At 44.0% G+C, this 18,522-nt stretch overlaps 1 protein-coding gene across 2 annotated transcripts in view; it reads left to right on the top strand.

Moving 5' to 3' along the window:
* The first annotated feature begins 2,775 nt into the window (after positions 1-2,775).
* Positions 2,776-18,522, top strand: part of exoc3 (exocyst complex component 3) — a 34,693-nt gene continuing 18,946 nt past the window's right edge. Inside the window, exons 1-4 of one of the 2 annotated variants that reach the window (XM_072283472.1) lie at positions 2,776-2,838; positions 7,652-7,699; positions 10,416-10,573; positions 11,573-11,792. In XM_072283472.1, the coding sequence (XP_072139573.1) occupies positions 10,430-10,573; positions 11,573-11,792 (364 nt within the window). In that variant the 5' untranslated portion in view covers positions 2,776-2,838; positions 7,652-7,699; positions 10,416-10,429. Of the gene's footprint in view, positions 2,916-7,651; positions 7,700-10,415; positions 10,574-11,572; positions 11,793-18,522 lie in introns of both variants that reach the window. The other variant, XM_072283471.1, reaches the window with a different exon arrangement.

The following is an 18,522-nucleotide window of genomic DNA, read 5'->3' as shown; positions in this document are numbered from 1 at the left end:
AATCCTGCCCGCCAAGGCCTTCTCATGGCCCCTTCCGGCTCTCCTAATTTCCTCCCTAAGCTCCTTCCTGTTAGCCTTATAATCTTCTAGATCTCTAACATTACCGAGCTCTCTGAACCTTTTAGTAACTTTTCTTTTCTTCTTGACGAGATTTACCTTTGTACACCACGGTTGTGTGTGTCTGTTGCGTGAAGCTTCAGTAAAGGGTGCGTTGACTTGGGAGAGGGGCTCATTGATTTGGAAGCTCAAGAGACTGCGTATGCTGTAGGAACTCAACTGGGTCAAGCAGCATTGGTTGATAGGAAAAGGACATTCAACGTTCTGATTCCTGCCTTTTCATTTGGATTTGCTTGTCTTATAGTGGAGGATCCTACAGAGACTGCATGAGGGGCAGCTTGAAGCTGAGCAACTCTCATACGTCATGTAAGGTGAACTGTTGGTGCAAAAGCTTGGCACAGACACAGTCCTTCTTCTTGTAAGTTTACTGGTGGTTGGCAGATCAACATAAGGTGCATTACCGCCACCTACTGATTGGAGTGTGGAACAAAGAGACAGGAAGTATACCTGCTAAACTCCCTGCCCCCCCCAAAAAGCTCAAATATTATTAAAAGGTCTAACAGATTTCAGGAAGTTAAATACGCACTTATATACATTACAGTGGCAGTGATATGCTAACGGACTTTCCATGTTAAACTGTGCCTGTCCCAAAGATATCAATTTAGCAATTATAAACACAAAATGCTCTTTAGACGCTGGGGTCAAAGCAACACTCACAACACGCTGGAGGAGCTCAGCAGGTCAAGCCTTTTTCCTACCCTCCCCCCACCTTCTTTATAGCGCCTCTGCCCCTTCCCTCTTCGGTCCTGACGAAGGGTTCTGGCCCGAAACGTTGACTGATTGTTTCCACGGATGCTGCCCATCCTGCTGAGTTCCTCCAGCGTGTTGTGAGTGTTGCCTCAATTTAGCAATTAGATGTTTCTTTTGCACTGCACAGGAACTGAATTCAAACGATTTATGTTGCATTCCCTACAAATGCCCGCATCATGCATATTAATTCTGAACAAGGAATTATTCAGTCTAGTATGTCCAATCCACAAATGTTTTAGGTATAACTTTTCCCTCTTTTTATACCCTTTTCTGAGTTGCCTTCCCACCATCCTCTAAATTTTATATAAATGCCTTTCTTTCTTTTCCTTATCCCAACTTTGTGGCCAGTGATTGAATAAACTTTTAACTTTAAATGCATGGCTGGAAATTATAATGGACATTTACAAAATGGAGAAGATAACAGCATCTGTTAATCATAAGTTAGAACAATTTGATTCATACTGCGAAAAATGGTTTAACTACATAACACCTCATAGGTCTGATTTTATTCTCACAAATCAATGAATATGTTGTTTAAAAAAAAGATCACTCCATACCTGTACATAGTTTTCTCCTTTTGCTTGTTCTTTCTTTCCTCTTTTCTATAAGTGTATACCTCAGATAAATATTACAGTATGTGGAGATTTGTGGCATATATGACTATTTGATATATATGTACAATATCTGAAATACATCTTATGGAAATGTTTGTTTTATGATGAACTTCAATAAAAAAATAAATTACAAAAAAAATATGGCTTTCACCTCCCCTTTATGCAACGGCACCACTACATTTATATCCTTAATTTTAAGTGATTGCTTGGCAAGAATGACAACCACCCTGTATCCTTTAACCACAACATGGGCAGGGACCCAGAAGAAATGGATACACAAGCCCAGACCCTGCAGCCTCAACAGATTTGTCCAAGCTCAAGACAAATGTCTGGCCTACAATTTGAAATGCCTGTTTTAATTAGATGCCAAGACTGAGAATGAATCATAGCACAGAAGTACATTATCAGGGCGATTTCTTCAACCCATTCCAAGGCTAAAATAATAACAACCATCTCAGACGTGAATACTGATACTTTGTCCGATAATCTTTTACAATATAGTCACCTGGAACTTTGGAACATAAACAGAAACACTGGTACGACCTGTCACTGGATCTTTTGAAATTCCTGTGCGACTGATCTTCAATCATTCTTCATCCTGATCTTTTTTAAGGCTTAAATACACCACAGGCATTGGGAAAAACCATGGAGGAATCAGAATGAGAATCAGAATCATGTTTAATATCACCGGCAAATGTCGAGAAATCTGTTTTAGCGGCAGCAGTATAATGCAATACATGATAAGTACAGAAAAATTTAAATAAATTAATTAACATATATATGTATAATAAATAGTTAAATAAAAATAGTGCTAAAAACAGAAATAATAGAAGCGAGGTAGTGCTCAATGTCCACTTAGAGATCCGATGGCAGAGGGGAAGAAGCTGAATGGCTGAGTGTGTGCCTTAAGGCTTCTGTGCCTCCTTCCAGACGGTAACAATGAGAAGAGGACAAGTCCTGGATGATGAGGTTCCTTAATAATGGACGCCACCTTTCAGAACTACCGCTCCTTGAAGATGTCTTGGATCTTCACGCGACATAAAGGGTACACTGGGATTATATTCCACATTAAACAACGCAAGGTATGTGCCCATTCATTTTCCATCTACCCCAATCTGAAGACTTTACGATTGCAGTGCTCCCAACACCCTAATATTGCCAATATTGGTTGCCTAACTTTGTGTCCTGACACATTAACACCACACATTCCTTGGCTCCAGCGGACCGAAACGAGTGGAAGTTATCGCCGGGCATTCTGGGACTTGTAGTTCAGCGGGAACTACGCCCCCCATCAGGCCCTGCGGTTTCCGGAAGGACAGGTGTCGGTTGGTGTGGCAGGGCTTTGAGCGCTGCCCTGGTCAGTCCGAGTTTCATTCCGTTCCGTTATTGTGTCTCCCACCAAGCGCAGGGCCTGGTGTCTGCAGCGCCGGCCGGGTGAGCGGCTTCGCGATGGAGGAGGTGGGGGGTGGAGTTTGGGTTGGAACCTGCGGCCTGCTGCCGCAGTCGCTCGGGGAGAGACCTCGTAAAGATGCACGGCCAGCGAGACCGAGGAGATCCCCCACAGGGACAGGCAGTCGGTGTCAGGACAGCCTCAGTCTCTGGCGTTTGGTGGAAGGATAGCCCTATGGTGTGACGGTAGAGCCGTGCGGAGCTGCAGTCGTCTCGGGCTAAGTCTGCTAATGCCGTTTGTTGTTGCCATTTCAGCTTTATAATTGCACATCGTTACGGTCTTATAACTTTCAGTATTACGCAGTGTGTACCAATACATCCTTTGGCACTAGGGTGGATTATAATTCTAGTGATAATCGCTGCAGTCCGTTACAGTTTTAGTTTCTGATGTCTTATTGCTGTTCCTTGTTCTCAGATTTCTGCGCATCTTGTCAAATATTACTGTGCGGGACTCGTCGTGCAATTTGTTAGTATCCAACGTTATGTTAAAATTTCCGAGTCCAGTACTACATGTTGTTTTGATCCTGGGATGTTATGCTTTCCGTTGCCGTGTAGTGTATTTTGTACGCACAGTCGTTGTTAGCAGGTGATGGAAACCTGCTAAAATATAAAGATAACCACTTAGGACCTCTTGTGTATGAATGTATTAACATGATTAACATAGTTCTGCAGGCTTTAAGATTACTGCGATGGAAGGGAGGGGTCTTGCTGAAAATCTCCTTTGTTTCCACAGCAACCTTCAAATGATGTAGAATGTGAAGTCCACCTTATTTTATTAGGATCATTATAACAATAGGGTAGAAGCTGACCTTAAGCCTGGTGGTACCTGCTTGCATGCTTTTGTATCTTCTACCTAATGGGAGAGGGGAGACCAGAGAATGCCTGGGGTGGTGAGTCTTTCATTATGCTGGCTGCTGTGCTGAGACAGCGAGAAGTATAGATAGAGTCGATGGAGGGGCTGATGGTTTCTGTATGGTGTGCTGAGTTGTGTCCACAACTTTTGCAGTTTCAGGAGATCTCTGGCAGAGCAGTTGCAGTACCAGACTGTAATGTATCCGGATAGCATGCTTTCGATGGTGTATTGGTAAAATTTGGTAAGAGCTGATGTGGACAAGCCAGATTTCTTAAGGTTGCTGAGTTTTCTTGGCCATGGCAGCCATGTGGTTGGACCAGGACAGGCTGTTGCTGATGTTCTCTCCTAGGTACTTGAGACTGTTAACCCTCTCACCCTCAGCACAGCTGATAGACATTAACATTCCCTTCCCGAAGTTGGTTACCAGCTCTTGTGTTTTTGTTGACATTGAAGGGAAGGTTGTTTTCATGACACCATGTTACTAAACTCTCTTTCCTGTACTACCTGCATTGTTGCTTGAGATATGGTCAACTTTGCATCGTTTGCAAACACATTGATGGATTTAGAGCAGAACTGGCCACACAGTCATGAGTGTTGCTACCTATCCTTACTGATTACGGTCTATTGGTCAGGAATCAATGAAAGGTTGGCCTTACAGTCCTTTTACTGGGAAGTATCAGGCAGAACTCCCCCAAATACATAGATGTGACAGGGGAAGACTACAATGTTTACTGACGCAAGTTTGTGAATCCGTGGACAGCAGATTAGCAAATAGTAAGGACTGAGTTTATTGCTCTTTCATGAGTTATTCTTTACCAGCAGAGTGGAGAAGACATTGTTGAAGGGTACTTGGGAGATTTACACTATGTCCACACTACGCCGGATAATTTTGAAAACGCCGGTTTCGAGTAAAAACGACAGGCGTCCACACTAAGCGTTTTTCAAAATATCTCCGTCCACATTAGGCGGATATTTGGGCGAATCTCCTCCTACTGGGTATGCGCAGGACACACAGACAACAAGTGAAGAGGAAACGGTATACTTAGTGCGCGTTTGTCCAGTTACAGAGTAGAAAAACTTTAAAGGAATTGCTCTTGGCTCTCACACAGGAGGACTTAAAACTTAAAAAAAAACAAATACCGGAGCGTATGGAGGCAACTGACAGGGAGTTCACGGACAGTATGACCCAGCTGACGACGAACATTGAAAAACTGATTAACTCTGTTCCATTAATAAAGCACCTTGTTAAATGTATAAAACATGTCTGCATCAGTGTTATCTTGTATTTCCCTACAATGTTACATTAGGCTGTGACACATCTATTGTCAGAGAAGTACTTGCATAAATAGGTAAACCACCTTCATACAAGCAAGGACAGAAAACGGGGCGAAGTGAGTATACTTATTTATTCAGTAAGCTATGGGTCAACTGGCTTCAGTCTCGTCCGTCTGTTCTGAAATTGTTAGGTGGTGGCGTTCAAGAAAACAGCGAACATCTGTTCTGGCACGTCATGACAATAGTCAAAAAAACTCACTTTACAATTTAACTCTCACGCCGTTCACACCGACTGCGCGTTATAACAACCTGTGCAGTACCAAGCAGAAGCAGAAAAAAACGTTGTTGTGGTGTTGTCATGACAGTGTTTTTAAATCTCTCCGGATACCCCGTACACACTACGTCGGATATTAAGCGTTTTCAGATTTATTCACTCTGGAGAGTGTTTTCGAAAATCTCCGTTTTCGGGGGCTGAAAACGCCGGCTCAGTGTGGACAGGAGGGCAAAACGAAGAGAAAAAGCTTTGTTTTCAAAATTAACCGGCGTAGTGTGGACGTACCCTCAATGTCATATAAACAAATGGACATGCCCTTGGTTTATTATCTCCTTAGGAACCTCTCACCTCCAGGAATACACTCCCCAGAGGGCAAATTCAAATGTCAAGCAAATTTATTTGTTCAAGCTTTATGTCAGCTATTGAACCTACTTACCTTCAAAACTGAAAATATTATACCACCGAGCCAAGCTAGTTTGTGGTTATGATATCCAGAACTGTGTTGCCCTTGGCTTTTCTTGCAGTATTCAATTTACAGTTTATTCTAATTGTGTGACAATAGTGAGACATCCAAAAACGTAGGGAAACAAATGGTTCTTGGCATGCATGTTCACTGTTTCCTGAGAGCAGAGGATAAGCAGGTAAGGGGGCAAGAATGGATACTTTTTATTAAAAATACACATGAACATAGAGAGGTTATGATAGAATTGTAGTAAACATTGGTCTATTATTTTGTCACATGAGTCGAGATACAGTGAGAACTTTTGCTACTCATGGGACAGAAGTACATACACACAAGTACATTGAGATAGTAAATAGCAAACAGAAAGCAGAATGTAGTGTTGCGGCTTCAGAGAAAGTACAGTTCAGGTAAACATACAGTGCAAGGGCTGTGGCAATGTGGATTGGGAGATCAGGAATGCATCTCTCACATTTGAGAGGTGTATTCAAGTGCCTGATAGAAGTCACTCTAGATACAGATGGTATGTGCTTTCAGTCTTTTGTATCTTCTACCCAACCGGTGAGGGGGACAGAGAGAATGACTGGAGTGAGAAAAGTCCTTAATTATGTTAGCTGTGGGAAGTGTGAACACAGTGAATGGAGGAATGACTGATTTGCATGATGGGTTGGCTTGCATTCAGAACTCTTTTAATTCCTGTGCATTGAATGAGCATTTTTGTGGGAGAGTCACAAGCATTGGAATTTAGCTACATAATAAGGGGCAAGAGATTTAAAACTGATGTGCATAGAATTATTTTTTGTCTTAGCATAGTGAATCTGAGGTCTGTCCCGTCTGGCCCTGGGCCTTAACTATCCTAATGTTTTTCATATTCTGATTATTACAAACATTTTTTATTTTTAATTTTACCAACTGGCATATTACAAATTTATTGCAATTAAGCCAACTTAAAATGAGTGTACAAGAACTTTAATTGCAGCAAGAAATTCATTTTTCTAGAATATCATATTTTTATTATCTTTAAAATGTGCTGTCAGATGTGCTTTGTGTTTGTCTATATGCATTTTTGTATTTCATTAACAAGCCTTGTTGAATGTTCAGGAATAATATTGCAGGTAATCCCTGTGCTACAGCCATTTGGGGTGTGGAAGTTTCCCTTAGCAGAATTTACAAACCACTACTCAAAAATTTGAGATGCAATTTAAAATTCGCTGTCATGGAATTTGGGTGTGCGTGTGTGTGGTGAGGATGGAAGGAGACTTAATCTGCTTTAAATTAATTTTTATCAACTTGGGTTTCTTGATTTATGTGCAGATGATGCAGCTTCACTTTATGAAAATCATGATACCATCCGTTTTCTAGAAGGGTAACCCCACTCCCATCCTCCAACCCTTCCCTATGGAACACGTGAGCTGCTTGTAAAACTTTGTAATATGCTTCTACAACTCTTGAGTTAACTGGGTAGAAAGAAACAAAGTAGCAGCACACACCCTGCTGCCATCAAACAATAACCAAGACATCCAACAACAGGCATGCGATGTTTTCTTTAATATATTAAGTGCTCCGTCACATCTCTTGATGGAAAATGGGCAAAATCGAGTACAGTACAATGTTCATTGATTTTGGGCTTCAGCTTTAAAAGCCAGGTTATTCTTAAAAAAAATTAGAAAGTAAAGACTACAAGACAGGTGGAATGAGGCTCCTAATTTAAATACAGTGAGAGTGCTGAAAGGAAGCCTGTACATCATGGCACAATCAAGATTTGGAAGCAAAAAAAAATAGAGGATAACATGCATTTCAAATTGCAATAATGCTTTATATGAGCCTTAAATAATTGACATTTGTATTTTCTAATACAGGTTGAAACTGCAGTGTCAGAGGTCTTCAGAAATTAGCAGGAAACTGAAGTGAGTGTAATGTATTGCATATCTTACACCTTATTTGATCTAAACCAGTGCAACATTTTTATATTTTTTTAAAAAAGTAATTCTCGATGATCTTTGGAGTTACTTGGAATTACTAAAGCGAAGAGCATCTTAAAATGTTATCTTTTTTAAACAATAGTTATAATCAGCAATTGTTAGTTGACTATTTTTTAGTGTTAAGCCATTGTACAAACAAAGGCGTCATTTGCAGCAGGCCTTCTGAGCTTTTTAATGTGAATACAGTACACTAACTGGGAGCAATGTGTGGAATTTAATGTTTGTAACAGGAGTGCATGGGAGGAAAAAAGGAATTTTCCTCCAGCTGAATTATAAAGTTACATAAAATTATCTTGCTGATGAATCATAGGTTTAGGCATTTATTTTTACCCTGGGTTACAAGCAGAAAACAAATTTTAAACAATTTATCCACAAAACTTAGATTGAGTGGGGTGAGTGCAATTGTGTATCATACACTAATTTTTAAGAACAGTTCACAAGTACTATGCAATACAAACTGCTGGTTTTGAAAACAAAATTACTTTTCTTTCTATATTGTCTTATTTTATCCAGTGTCTTATGCACCATTGATGATTAACTAAAGGAGTTGAGGATAGTATTGGATTAAAAGAACATATCTTTTATTTCAGTATTTGAGTAATATAGTAAATATATTGCTTGATTAAGCTTTTTGGTCATTTAAATAATTCATTACGGGTTATATGTAAAAATAAGTGAATTGCATGCATCAATACTCAACCATGTGATTTGTACATGCCTTGCTTAAAGTAAACATGAACTAAGACTCGCATTTCTTGGCTCCTGTGTCTTTTAATTAGTTTAATGTTTTTGATTGTACAAAATCTAACAGTAGCAACAAGGTATTTTTAAAATGAACCCGAGATGTCTGTCTATCTGTGGAAGCGCAGTGTGATGTTCAAGTTTAAACAAAAAGCAGTGCAGTGCGCATTCTTTAGGAGGGTAGACACAATCGAGTTTTATTCTAAAAGGCAGAAAACGGAAGAATTCATGAGTTCATGAACAGTGAGTACTGGATGATAATCATTGAAAAAAGAGTAGAAATGACTGGCTAAATTGGAAAGATTGACGTGTTCCATTACACAACAGATCTCTGGATATTGTATATGGAGTGAATTGAGCAGTATTTTAAAGCAAATGGAATAGCAAATGAAAACAAGTACCAATTTTGCTGAGTATATTGGATTTAAAGGCATACTGTTTGCTTCAATGTTTAACTGATCCAACTGAGCTTTGCTGATAGTATGAAAATAATGCAGGAACATTTAGAGCCAGAAACATCATTGATTGCAGGCTGCTGCAGAATCGAAAGGAAGAGGAGTCCATTTCAGTGTATGTGGCTGAACTGAAGAGATTGAGCACTGTCAGTTTGGTAATGGGCTTAATGATGCACTGAGAGATCATTTAGTTTGTGGAATCCAACAATAAAGCATTCAAAAACAGCTCCTAGCTAAAGCTCAACTTACGTTTAAAATGGCAGTTGAAATAGCTATATCAATGGAAACACAAGTGCAATTGGATTGCAATCTGGAATGAAAGTGAATAAAATTGCAACATCTAAACAGAAATGGTCCTGGCCAAACAAATCATGTGTTAGTGTTTTGGCATGGACTCATGTGCACCAAACCAATGCAGGTTTGACAGCATTTCAAAGATATTGAACTGAAGCTTGCAGATATCCAACTGAGAACTTGTACTGGTGAAAGAGTAGTTCCTGTGGGAATGACGTTCATAACAAACAACAACCAACAAGCCACATTGGGCTTGTATGTGGTAAAAACAGGATGGCCAGCATTGTGGGGACGTGAGTGGCTGAGACAGCTACGACTGTATTGGAGATCATCCACCAGAGTCAACTGAAAGCAAATTAAGAAAGATACTGCGTGATGCCAAAACCGTCTATGCTGTACACCATGAATAGAGGGCAAACGGGTGTTGGTGCCAGCCTTTGTGCCTCTGGTTGGACCAAAGGAGAACCATGCTGCTCAGAGGAAGAGTGAAAGTGATGAAAGCAATGGTCTGACTACCACAGTTTTGTAGGCGACATATCTGAGAAGGGCTGGCTGGTGGTGTAGTGGCATCAGCACTGGATTTTGAGGCAGTTGATCCTGAGTTTGAATCCACTGGATCCCAACCTGAGCAGCAGCAATATCTGCATGGAAGAAAGACCTGGCAAACTACTTCCGTGTCTTGCCACAAAAACTCTATGGATAACTCACTATCCATAAGGTTGCCATGAGTCAATGATGACTTGATGGCACTCAACAGCAACAACATATCTGAGAAAACTTCTGTTATGTTAATTAGGCATTTACTTGCAAAATGTGGCTTGGTTTTAAACTGGAAGAAAGTTCAAGGAGCTTCAGGAAAGTTGCAAGCATTTGGCTTTTGTGAGTATAAACTAGAAGCTACTCTTGTGGCACTGTTGTAAGCAGTTTACTGTGCTTTTTCAAGTTTGGCTTGTTGGATATCAGATGCAAATGACAGGTCTGCCTGTTGGTGCCTCACCAAATGGGCAATCATAAAGAGCTTCTTTTTCAGTGGGAGACATGCAGAAAATAAAAGGTTAAATGAAATGGCATGTAATAACAGAAAGTATTGGAATATATAAAATATAATTTGACTTAAATAAATATCCCTAAAGATTTAAATGCTCTTGCAGCAGACATTGTGAACATGGAAGAAACTGATAGGGAAGCTGTATCGACAGCTGCACAGCGAGTGGCTGGAATGCTTCAGCGACCTGATCAGCTGGACAAAGTCGAGCAGTATCGCAGACGAGAAGCTCGAAAGAAGGCTTCTGTGGAAGCCAGACTAAAGGTATGTACACTGTGTGAAGAGGAAGCATTCATTTTGCATCTGCATATAACACAAAAAATCCTCAAATGTGCCTATAGCATTGCTGTATAAACAGTAACTTTGCCAGTAACTAGTCAACTTCCTGTGTCAAATGTGACTGCTTGAAGACTGATATTTTCCACCAATGGGACAACATTGAAAAAAAGCAACAAAATCGGGACTTTAGTCCAGATATTTCTTAAAGCTATTTCACTATTTTAACAGATTGGGTTTCTTTACTGCTGAAATTCAGTCTTGCTTTTGATGTTTTGTTTAAATAACAAGTATTTTCTGATTTTAATAAAATATTATTCCAAACACCACCTTCCACTTAAAAGCTGCCTTAGGTGGATAAAGTATAGTTTAAATATTTAAGTTGCTTAATTGCTGTACAGTAAGATTTAACTTGTTCAGTATTTGTTCTTATTACATAAGAATATTTTAATGAAAGTTGCCATTTTTATGCATCTAATTACAATTGCAGGCTAATTATGTTTAAGATAATCTAAATTTTAAATGCACCTGGATGAATTTTATTTTGTGGTCTGTATTTTTTTCAGTGCTTCATTGTTAATGTTTAATGCACAGATGATCAAGAATTTGCTTAGCCTCATATTGTAGAAGTTATATCATGTGAAAAGGGTGTTTCTGCAAATATATGTGTGTACCTTTGATTATGCAGATAAATGGAAGACTGCATCATTTGTGTGTAATGCTCAGAATTGTCTGTGTTTCTAAGCTTCAACGCACATGTTCAAAATTTAAACCTCAGCCATGCAAAGAAAATAAGAGCTATCGTGTATGTTTATCTATGGTTTTCTAAATATGTTAAGTACTATGTCTACCATTTCAATCATGCGAACATCACACTGGTCAGAAATTAGGCTAATTTGTGTACCTTTAAGCTTTGAATTTTTTCTCCACTAGCTCTGGAATTAGTTTTGCCTCTGTCCTTGCATACATTTCTTAATCATCTTTCAGGCAGCTATTCAGTCTCAGCTGGATGGAGTACGGACTGGGCTCAGTCAGCTTCACAATGCTTTGAATGATGTTAAGGACATCCAGCATTCCTTGGCAGATGTCAGTAAGGACTGGAGACAAAGCATTAATACGATAGAGAACCTGAAGGATGTGAAAGATGCTGTGGTTCAGCATAGCCAGCTGGCAGCTGCTGTTGAAAACCTGAAGAACATTTTTTCAGGTAATTTCTATCATTTAGACTTTTGTTAATGACGGTCCTTGAATGCCCATTCAGGTAAAATTGCAAATATCCCCTTCTCGCAATTCCTCCGTCTCCGCCGCATCTGCTCTCAGGATGAGGCTTTTCATTCTAGGACGAGGGAGATGTCCTCCTTTTTTAAAGAAAGGGGCTTCCCTTCCTCCACTATCAACTCTGCTCTTAAACGCATCTCCCCCATTTCACGTACATCTGCTCTCACTCCATCCTCCCGCCACCCCACTAGGAATAGGGTTCCCCTGGTCCTCACCTACCACCCCACCAGCCTCCGGGTCCAACATATTATTCTCCGTAACTTCCACCACCTCCAACGGGATGCCACCACCAAGCACATCTTTCCCTCCCCCCCCGCCCCCCCCCCACTTTCCACAGGGATCGTTCCCTGCGCGACTCCCTTGTCCATTCGTCCCCCCCATCCCTCCCCACTGATCTCCCTCCTGGCACTTATCCGTGTAAGCGGAACAAGTGCTACACATGCCCTTACACTTCCTCCCTTACCACCATTCAGGGCCCCAGACAGTCCTTCCAGGTGAGACGATACTTCACCTGTGAGTCGGCTGGGGTGATATACTGTGTCCGGTGCTCCTGATGTGGCCTTTTATATATTGGCGAGACCCGACACAGACTGGGATGCCGCTTTGCTGAACAACTACGCTCTGTCCGCCAGAGAAAGCAGAATCTCCCAGTGGCCACACATTTTAATTCCACATCCCATTCCCATTCTGATATGTCTATCCACGGCCTCCTCTACTGTAAAGATGAAGCCACACTCAGGTTGGAGGAACAACACCTTATATTCCGTCTGGGTAGCCTCCAACCTGATGGCATGAACATCAACTTCTCTAACTTCCGCTAATGCCCCACCTCCCCCTCGCACCCCATCTGTTATTTATTTTTATACACACATTCTTTCTCTCACTCTCCTTTTTCTCCCTCTGTCCCTCTGAATATACCCCTTGCCCATCCTCTGGGTTCTCCCCCCCTTTGTCTTTCTCCCCAGACCTCCTGTCCCATGATCCTCTCATATCCCCTTTGCTAATCACCTGTCCAGCTCTTGGCTCCATCCCTCCCCCTCCTGTCTTCTCCTATCATTTTGGATCTCCCCCTCCCCTTCCAACTTTCAAATCTCTTACTCACTCTTCCTTTAGTTAGTCCTGACAAAGCGTCTCGGCCTGAAATGTCGACTGCACCTCTTCCTGGAGCTGCTGCCTGGCCTGCTGTGTTCACCAGCAACTTTGATGTGTGTTGCTAAAATTGCAAATGAGGTAGTTTGGGGTGAGAGCACCTTGTAGATTAGACACTACAATTTCTTTTCTAACTGAATTTCTTTTTTTTTCTAAATGACATTCATGATATCAATATGTTTTAAATACCTTATAGCAAATGAAATTATTTTGAAGTATTGTCTCTACCATCCTAGGAGCCAATTTACAAACATTATTATAATGACAATCAATTTTAGTGATACTGGCTGTGGAATAAATGTTGGTCAAGATAAATGCCAATTAACCTCAAAACCAAATGCCTCTGACTTCCTCAGCATACGTCTGGAGTGTCTGTTTAGATTTTTGTACTTAATCCTGTAGTGGGTCTTGAACCCTCAACTTTCAAACTTGATGAGACTGTTTCAAGTGAGTTGTAGGCAATACTCGTAAATATAGATGCAGGAATGTTTAATTGCTACATACAGTTTTAAAATGGCGTTCGATTAACCTGTAAAGTTTAACCACATGTGATATAAAAGCCTTGGCAGTACCATGTGCAATGTCTCAGACTATTAAGTAGTAATGTTAAAGTGCAAAACCTAGACTGTGTTAAATCATTGCTCTGAGTACCAATGGATGAATGTAATTCAGTGGTTAATAAGCCATATTAAAGAACAAGTAATTCTAGAATGAAGTATAAGCAGTCTCTATATTTAATTGGGGAGGACTGTGACTAAGTTTTTTGACATTCTTACCACTATAAGAGCAGCTGTTTCCTGCCACCTTGAAGGATTGTTTGGAGCCTTGAGTGGTGGTGAGGGTGGAGGTGTAGGGGCAGGTGTTGCATGTGTTCTGTTTGCCAGGGGTAAGTGCCAGGTGGGAGATCAGTGTGGTGGGATGAGTGGACAAGGGAGTTGCATTGAGAGTGATCTTTGCATAAAATTCTTTACCTCTTCCACCTGCCACCTGCTTCTCACTTCATTCCCACCCCCCCCCCCCGTCACCCACCTTCTTCTTTGCCTGTTTTTACCTATCAGCTGCTAGTTTGTACTGCTTTCCTTCTCCTACCTTATTCTGGTGTCTGCTTTCCTTTCCAGTCCTGGTGAGCGGTCTGAGCTTGAAGTGTTGATTGTTTATTTCTCTCCATTGCTGCTGCCTGATTTTCTGAGTTCCTCCAGCATTTTTGTGTGTTGCTCCAGATTTCCAGCATCTGCAGAATCTCTTGTGTTGAAGATAATGCACATAGATTTTGTTCTGTTTGTAGCACTACATCATAAAATTTACAAAATAAGGGGCCATAGCATTTTGAATAGTATGACTTTCTGAAAGAGCTATTCAAATAATCCCACTTACCAACATGCCTTTTCCCCAGGCGAATATTCAAGTCCACTTAATCAATTACTTGTAGTCGCGCTGATACGCTACGAGTGAAAACAACACACTATCTCGAGCAGGGTCGGATTGAACCGTTTACTGTTTGAATTGTTACGTACCCCATAACTGGGTTGCCAAACCAGCAGAAATGGACCACTTAGTTGGAGTCTGGATTACTGGAACTAAGAAAGTTTTATTAAAGAAATAAGTAACATAGTACTCTAATTGTAAGGATATAAATGCAACAGGTTAGCAATGATAAAGCACACATGTACACAGAACTAGGATAATAGAAATCAATCAAGCTCTATCCCAGTCTAGGGGTAAAATGATCAATCTCAGGTGACGCAGAGTTCAGTTCAGCTTAGTACAGTTCGCAGTAATCGCTGTTGTGCCATTGGAGAGAGAGAGAGAGCGAGTGAGTGAATGCAAATTTCCTGATTCAAAACAGACCTTTGATGTTCCCCGCAGTTAGCTTTCAGGCGGCCCTTTTACTGTCTTCGGAGGTCACCGACTGTGACCCCTCCGTTCTGGATACGATTGTTCTTCCGTGGTGAACCCAGCACCCAGGCAAGGGCGGACACACACACCAGGTTCCCGCCGATCGTACCTTTTCACCCTGTGCGTCTATGGTCGGTCCCGCGACCAGACCTCCAAACTTCTACCAACTTGTGGGGGCACACCGCACTCCAGGGTCTCGTGATCTCGTGGTGTCTGTCTTGCCTTAGCAAACCTGTTCCTTTTATCCCCCAGCTGGGGTATCGCCTGTCCATCAAACTTCAAGCAGTTCAGGTTCAAAGCAACCGGTCTGTCAATACTCGGAACTGTGTCTCTTTTCGTTAATCTCTCTCGTCTCTCATTAGCATTTTGAACACTTCTCCCTTTTGTCTCTCTTATCTCTCTCATCAGCATCAATCTTCTGATAACTTGGTTTTTCGTCACAGAATCAGCGCACACTTAAGTAGCCGCACCCAGCAACCCCCGCTCTTTGCGGGGCAGAAGCGACGTCGGCTGCCGGGCCGAGGTCTGCCCCGCACTTAGAGCCCTTTTGTTTGCTGCTGGCGACTGCTGGAGCTGGTTCGCTTGCTGTCTGGCGAGCCGCCACGTGACCACCCCCCCCCGCCCCCCCCCCCCAGAACTGGCGATAGGAGGTGCAGAGTCCGCAGCCTGCACACTCTCAGTTCTTTTAAGTGGCCGTCCTTGCCGTCGTGGGGGTGATACCGCAACCGGGCGTTCAAGGTCTGGATGCACCCGTTTGAGACGGTCAATGGTAAAAGTCTCGTCCCGACCGCCGATGTCGAGAACGTATTCGCTCCATTATGGCGCACCACCTTGAGGGTCCCTCGTATGGTCTCTGCAGGGGTGGTCTGTGCGCGCCTCGGCAAACGAAAACATACTTGCTCTGTTGTAGATCCTTGGGCACAAGAAAGGGTTTTGTTCCGTGGTGGGACGTCGGGACTGGAGCAAGGGTTCCAAGCTGCTCACGGAGTTTAGTTAGGACCCCAGCATGTGTGTCCTCCGGGCCCCGGGGTGCTGGCACAAATTCACCGGGGACTGTGAGCGGGGCACCGTAAACCAGTTCGGTCGATGATGCGGCCAGGTCCTCCTTGGGTGCCGTGCGGATACCAAGCAGCACCCAGGGGAGTTCGTCCACCCAGTCTGGCCCTTGGAGGCGTGCCATCAGGGCTGACTTCAAGTGCCTGTGGAAACATTCCACCAGACCATTAGACTGCGGGTGGTAAGCAGTTGTCCGGTGGAGCTGGGTTCCGAGTAGTTGTGCTAGTGCAGACCACCAAGCCGATGTGAACTGCACAACCCTGTCTGAAGTGATGTGGGCTAGGAGTCCGAACCGTGCCGCCCAGGTGGTAATCAGGACCCCGGCGCATGTCTCCGTGGCCGTGTCAGCGAGTGGGACAGCTTCCAGCCACCCCGTGAACCTGTCTACCATGGTGAACAGGTATCTCCCTCCTCTCGAAACCGGCAGTGGGCTGACGATGTCCACATGGACATGTTCGAACTTCCTATGTGTCGGCTGGAAGGGTTGCAGTGGGGCCCTCACGTGCCTCTGGATTTTGGAGGTTTGACAGTGCGTGCGTGTCCTGGCCCAGTGCCCGACCTCCTTGCATAGGCCGTGCCACACAAACCTGTCTGCGATCAGCCGAGTGGGCTAAACCGTGCAAAGTGTCAAAAACGCGGCGCCTCCAGGCGGTCGGGACAATGGGCCGAGGTTGCCTGGTGGTCACATCGCAAAGGAGCTTCTTACCTTTGGGCTCAATGGGTATGTCTTCAAGGCAGAGTCCTGAGACTGCGGTTCGGTACGCCGGCATCTCTCCGTCTAGCCGTTGCACCTCAGCTAACGCTGTACAATCCACCCCCGGAGACAGAGAGTATACTGATTGGATGGAGGTTTGTGACAGCGCGTCTGCCACCATGTTGTCTTCCCGGAGATGTGCTTGATCGTGGTGGTAAACTCCGAGATGTATGACAGATGGCTTTGTTGGCAGCCTGACCACGGGTCCGACACTTTGGTAAATGCAAAAGTGAGGGGCTTGTGGTCTGTGAAGACCGTGAACTCCCTCCCTTCCAGGAAGTACCTGAAGTGCCGAATGGCAAGGTACAGGGCCAGCAGCTCCCTGTCAAAAGCGCTGTACTTAAGTTCCGGGGGTCGTAGGTGCCGGCTGAAGAAGGCGAGCGGCTTCCACTGACCTTCGATGAACTGCTCGAGCACGCCGCCAACTGCCGTGTCGGAGGCATCCACAGTGAGGGCAGTGGGGACGTCGACCCGGGGGTGGACCAGGAGCATGGCGTTTGCTAGCGCGTTCTTGGCTTGTTCGAAAGCCGCCTTTGCCTCTTCTGTCCAGGTGACCTCTTTGACCTTTCCGGACAGCAAGCCAAAAAGGGGCCGCATGATCCAGGCCACTGAGGGCAGGAAGCGGTGGTAAAAGTTAACCATCCCAACAAATTTCTGCAGGCCTTTAACAGTGCTGGGCCTGGCGAATTGGCAGATGGCCTCAACTTTCGCCAGCAGAAGAACAGCTCCATGGCGGTCGATCCGGTGTTCCAAGAAGTCGATGGCGGATAGGCCGAACTGGCACTTGGCAGGGTTGATAGCCAGGTCGTAGTCGCTTAGGCAGCGGCAGAGCAGGCGTAGATGTGCTAGATATTCCTGGCGGGAGTGGCTGACGATAAGTATGACATCCAGGTAGATGAACAGAAAGTCCAGACCTCGCCCTACTGCGTCTATCAAACGCTGGAAAGTCTGCGCCATATTTTTGAGCCCGAGCGGCATCCTGAGGAACTCGAACAGGCCGAAGTGGGTAATGAGGGCCGTCTTGGGTACATCGTCCAGGTGGACTGGGATCTGATGATACCCCTGGACCAGGTCAATCTTCGAAAAGATGCGCGCTCCGTGCAGGTTGGCCGTAAAGTCCTGGATGTGTGATACCGGATAGCAATCAGACATGGTGGCGACGTTCAGCCCCCTAAAGTCGCCGCACGGTCTCCACCCTGCCGCAGACTTGGGCACCATATGGAGTGGGGAGGCCCACAGCCTGTCGGAACACCACACAATCTCCTTCTCCTCTATCTTCTTGAATTCCTCTTTCGCGAGGTGGAGCTTGTCGGGCAGTAGCCTGTGGGCCCGGGAATGAAGGGGTGGTCCCTGTGTAGGGATGTGGTGCATCACGCCGTGCTTGGGGTTTGTTGAGGAAAACTGCGACGTGATGATAAATGAGAACTCTGATAATACTCTGGCGAACTCGTTGTTGGAATAAGTGATGGAGTCCAGTTGTGGGGCCGGTAACCTGGCCTCACCGAGGGAGAAAGACTGGAATGTCTTCGCATCGACCAATCGTCGTCCTTTCAAATCCACGAGCAGGCAGTGCGCGCGGAGGAAGTCTGCACCCAGCAACGGCTGTGACACTGCGGCCAGCGTAAATGTCCATGTAAAGCGGCTGGAACCGAACTGCAAGGGGATGGTTCTTGTGCCGTAGGTGCGGATGATGCTACTGTTGGCTGCCGTAAGTTCTGGTCCTGTTCTTCTAGTTCTGGTATCGTGGCTTGAGGGGGGTAGGACACTGATTTCCGCCCCCATGTCCACCAGGGACCTTCACCCG

The sequence above is a fragment of the Mobula birostris genome, chromosome 19 (genome assembly GCF_030028105.1).
Source record: "Mobula birostris isolate sMobBir1 chromosome 19, sMobBir1.hap1, whole genome shotgun sequence".
NCBI lineage: Eukaryota > Metazoa > Chordata > Chondrichthyes > Myliobatiformes > Myliobatidae > Mobula > Mobula birostris.
The sequence above is the reverse complement of the archived record's forward strand: the minus strand, read 5'-3'. Positions and strand labels throughout refer to the sequence as shown.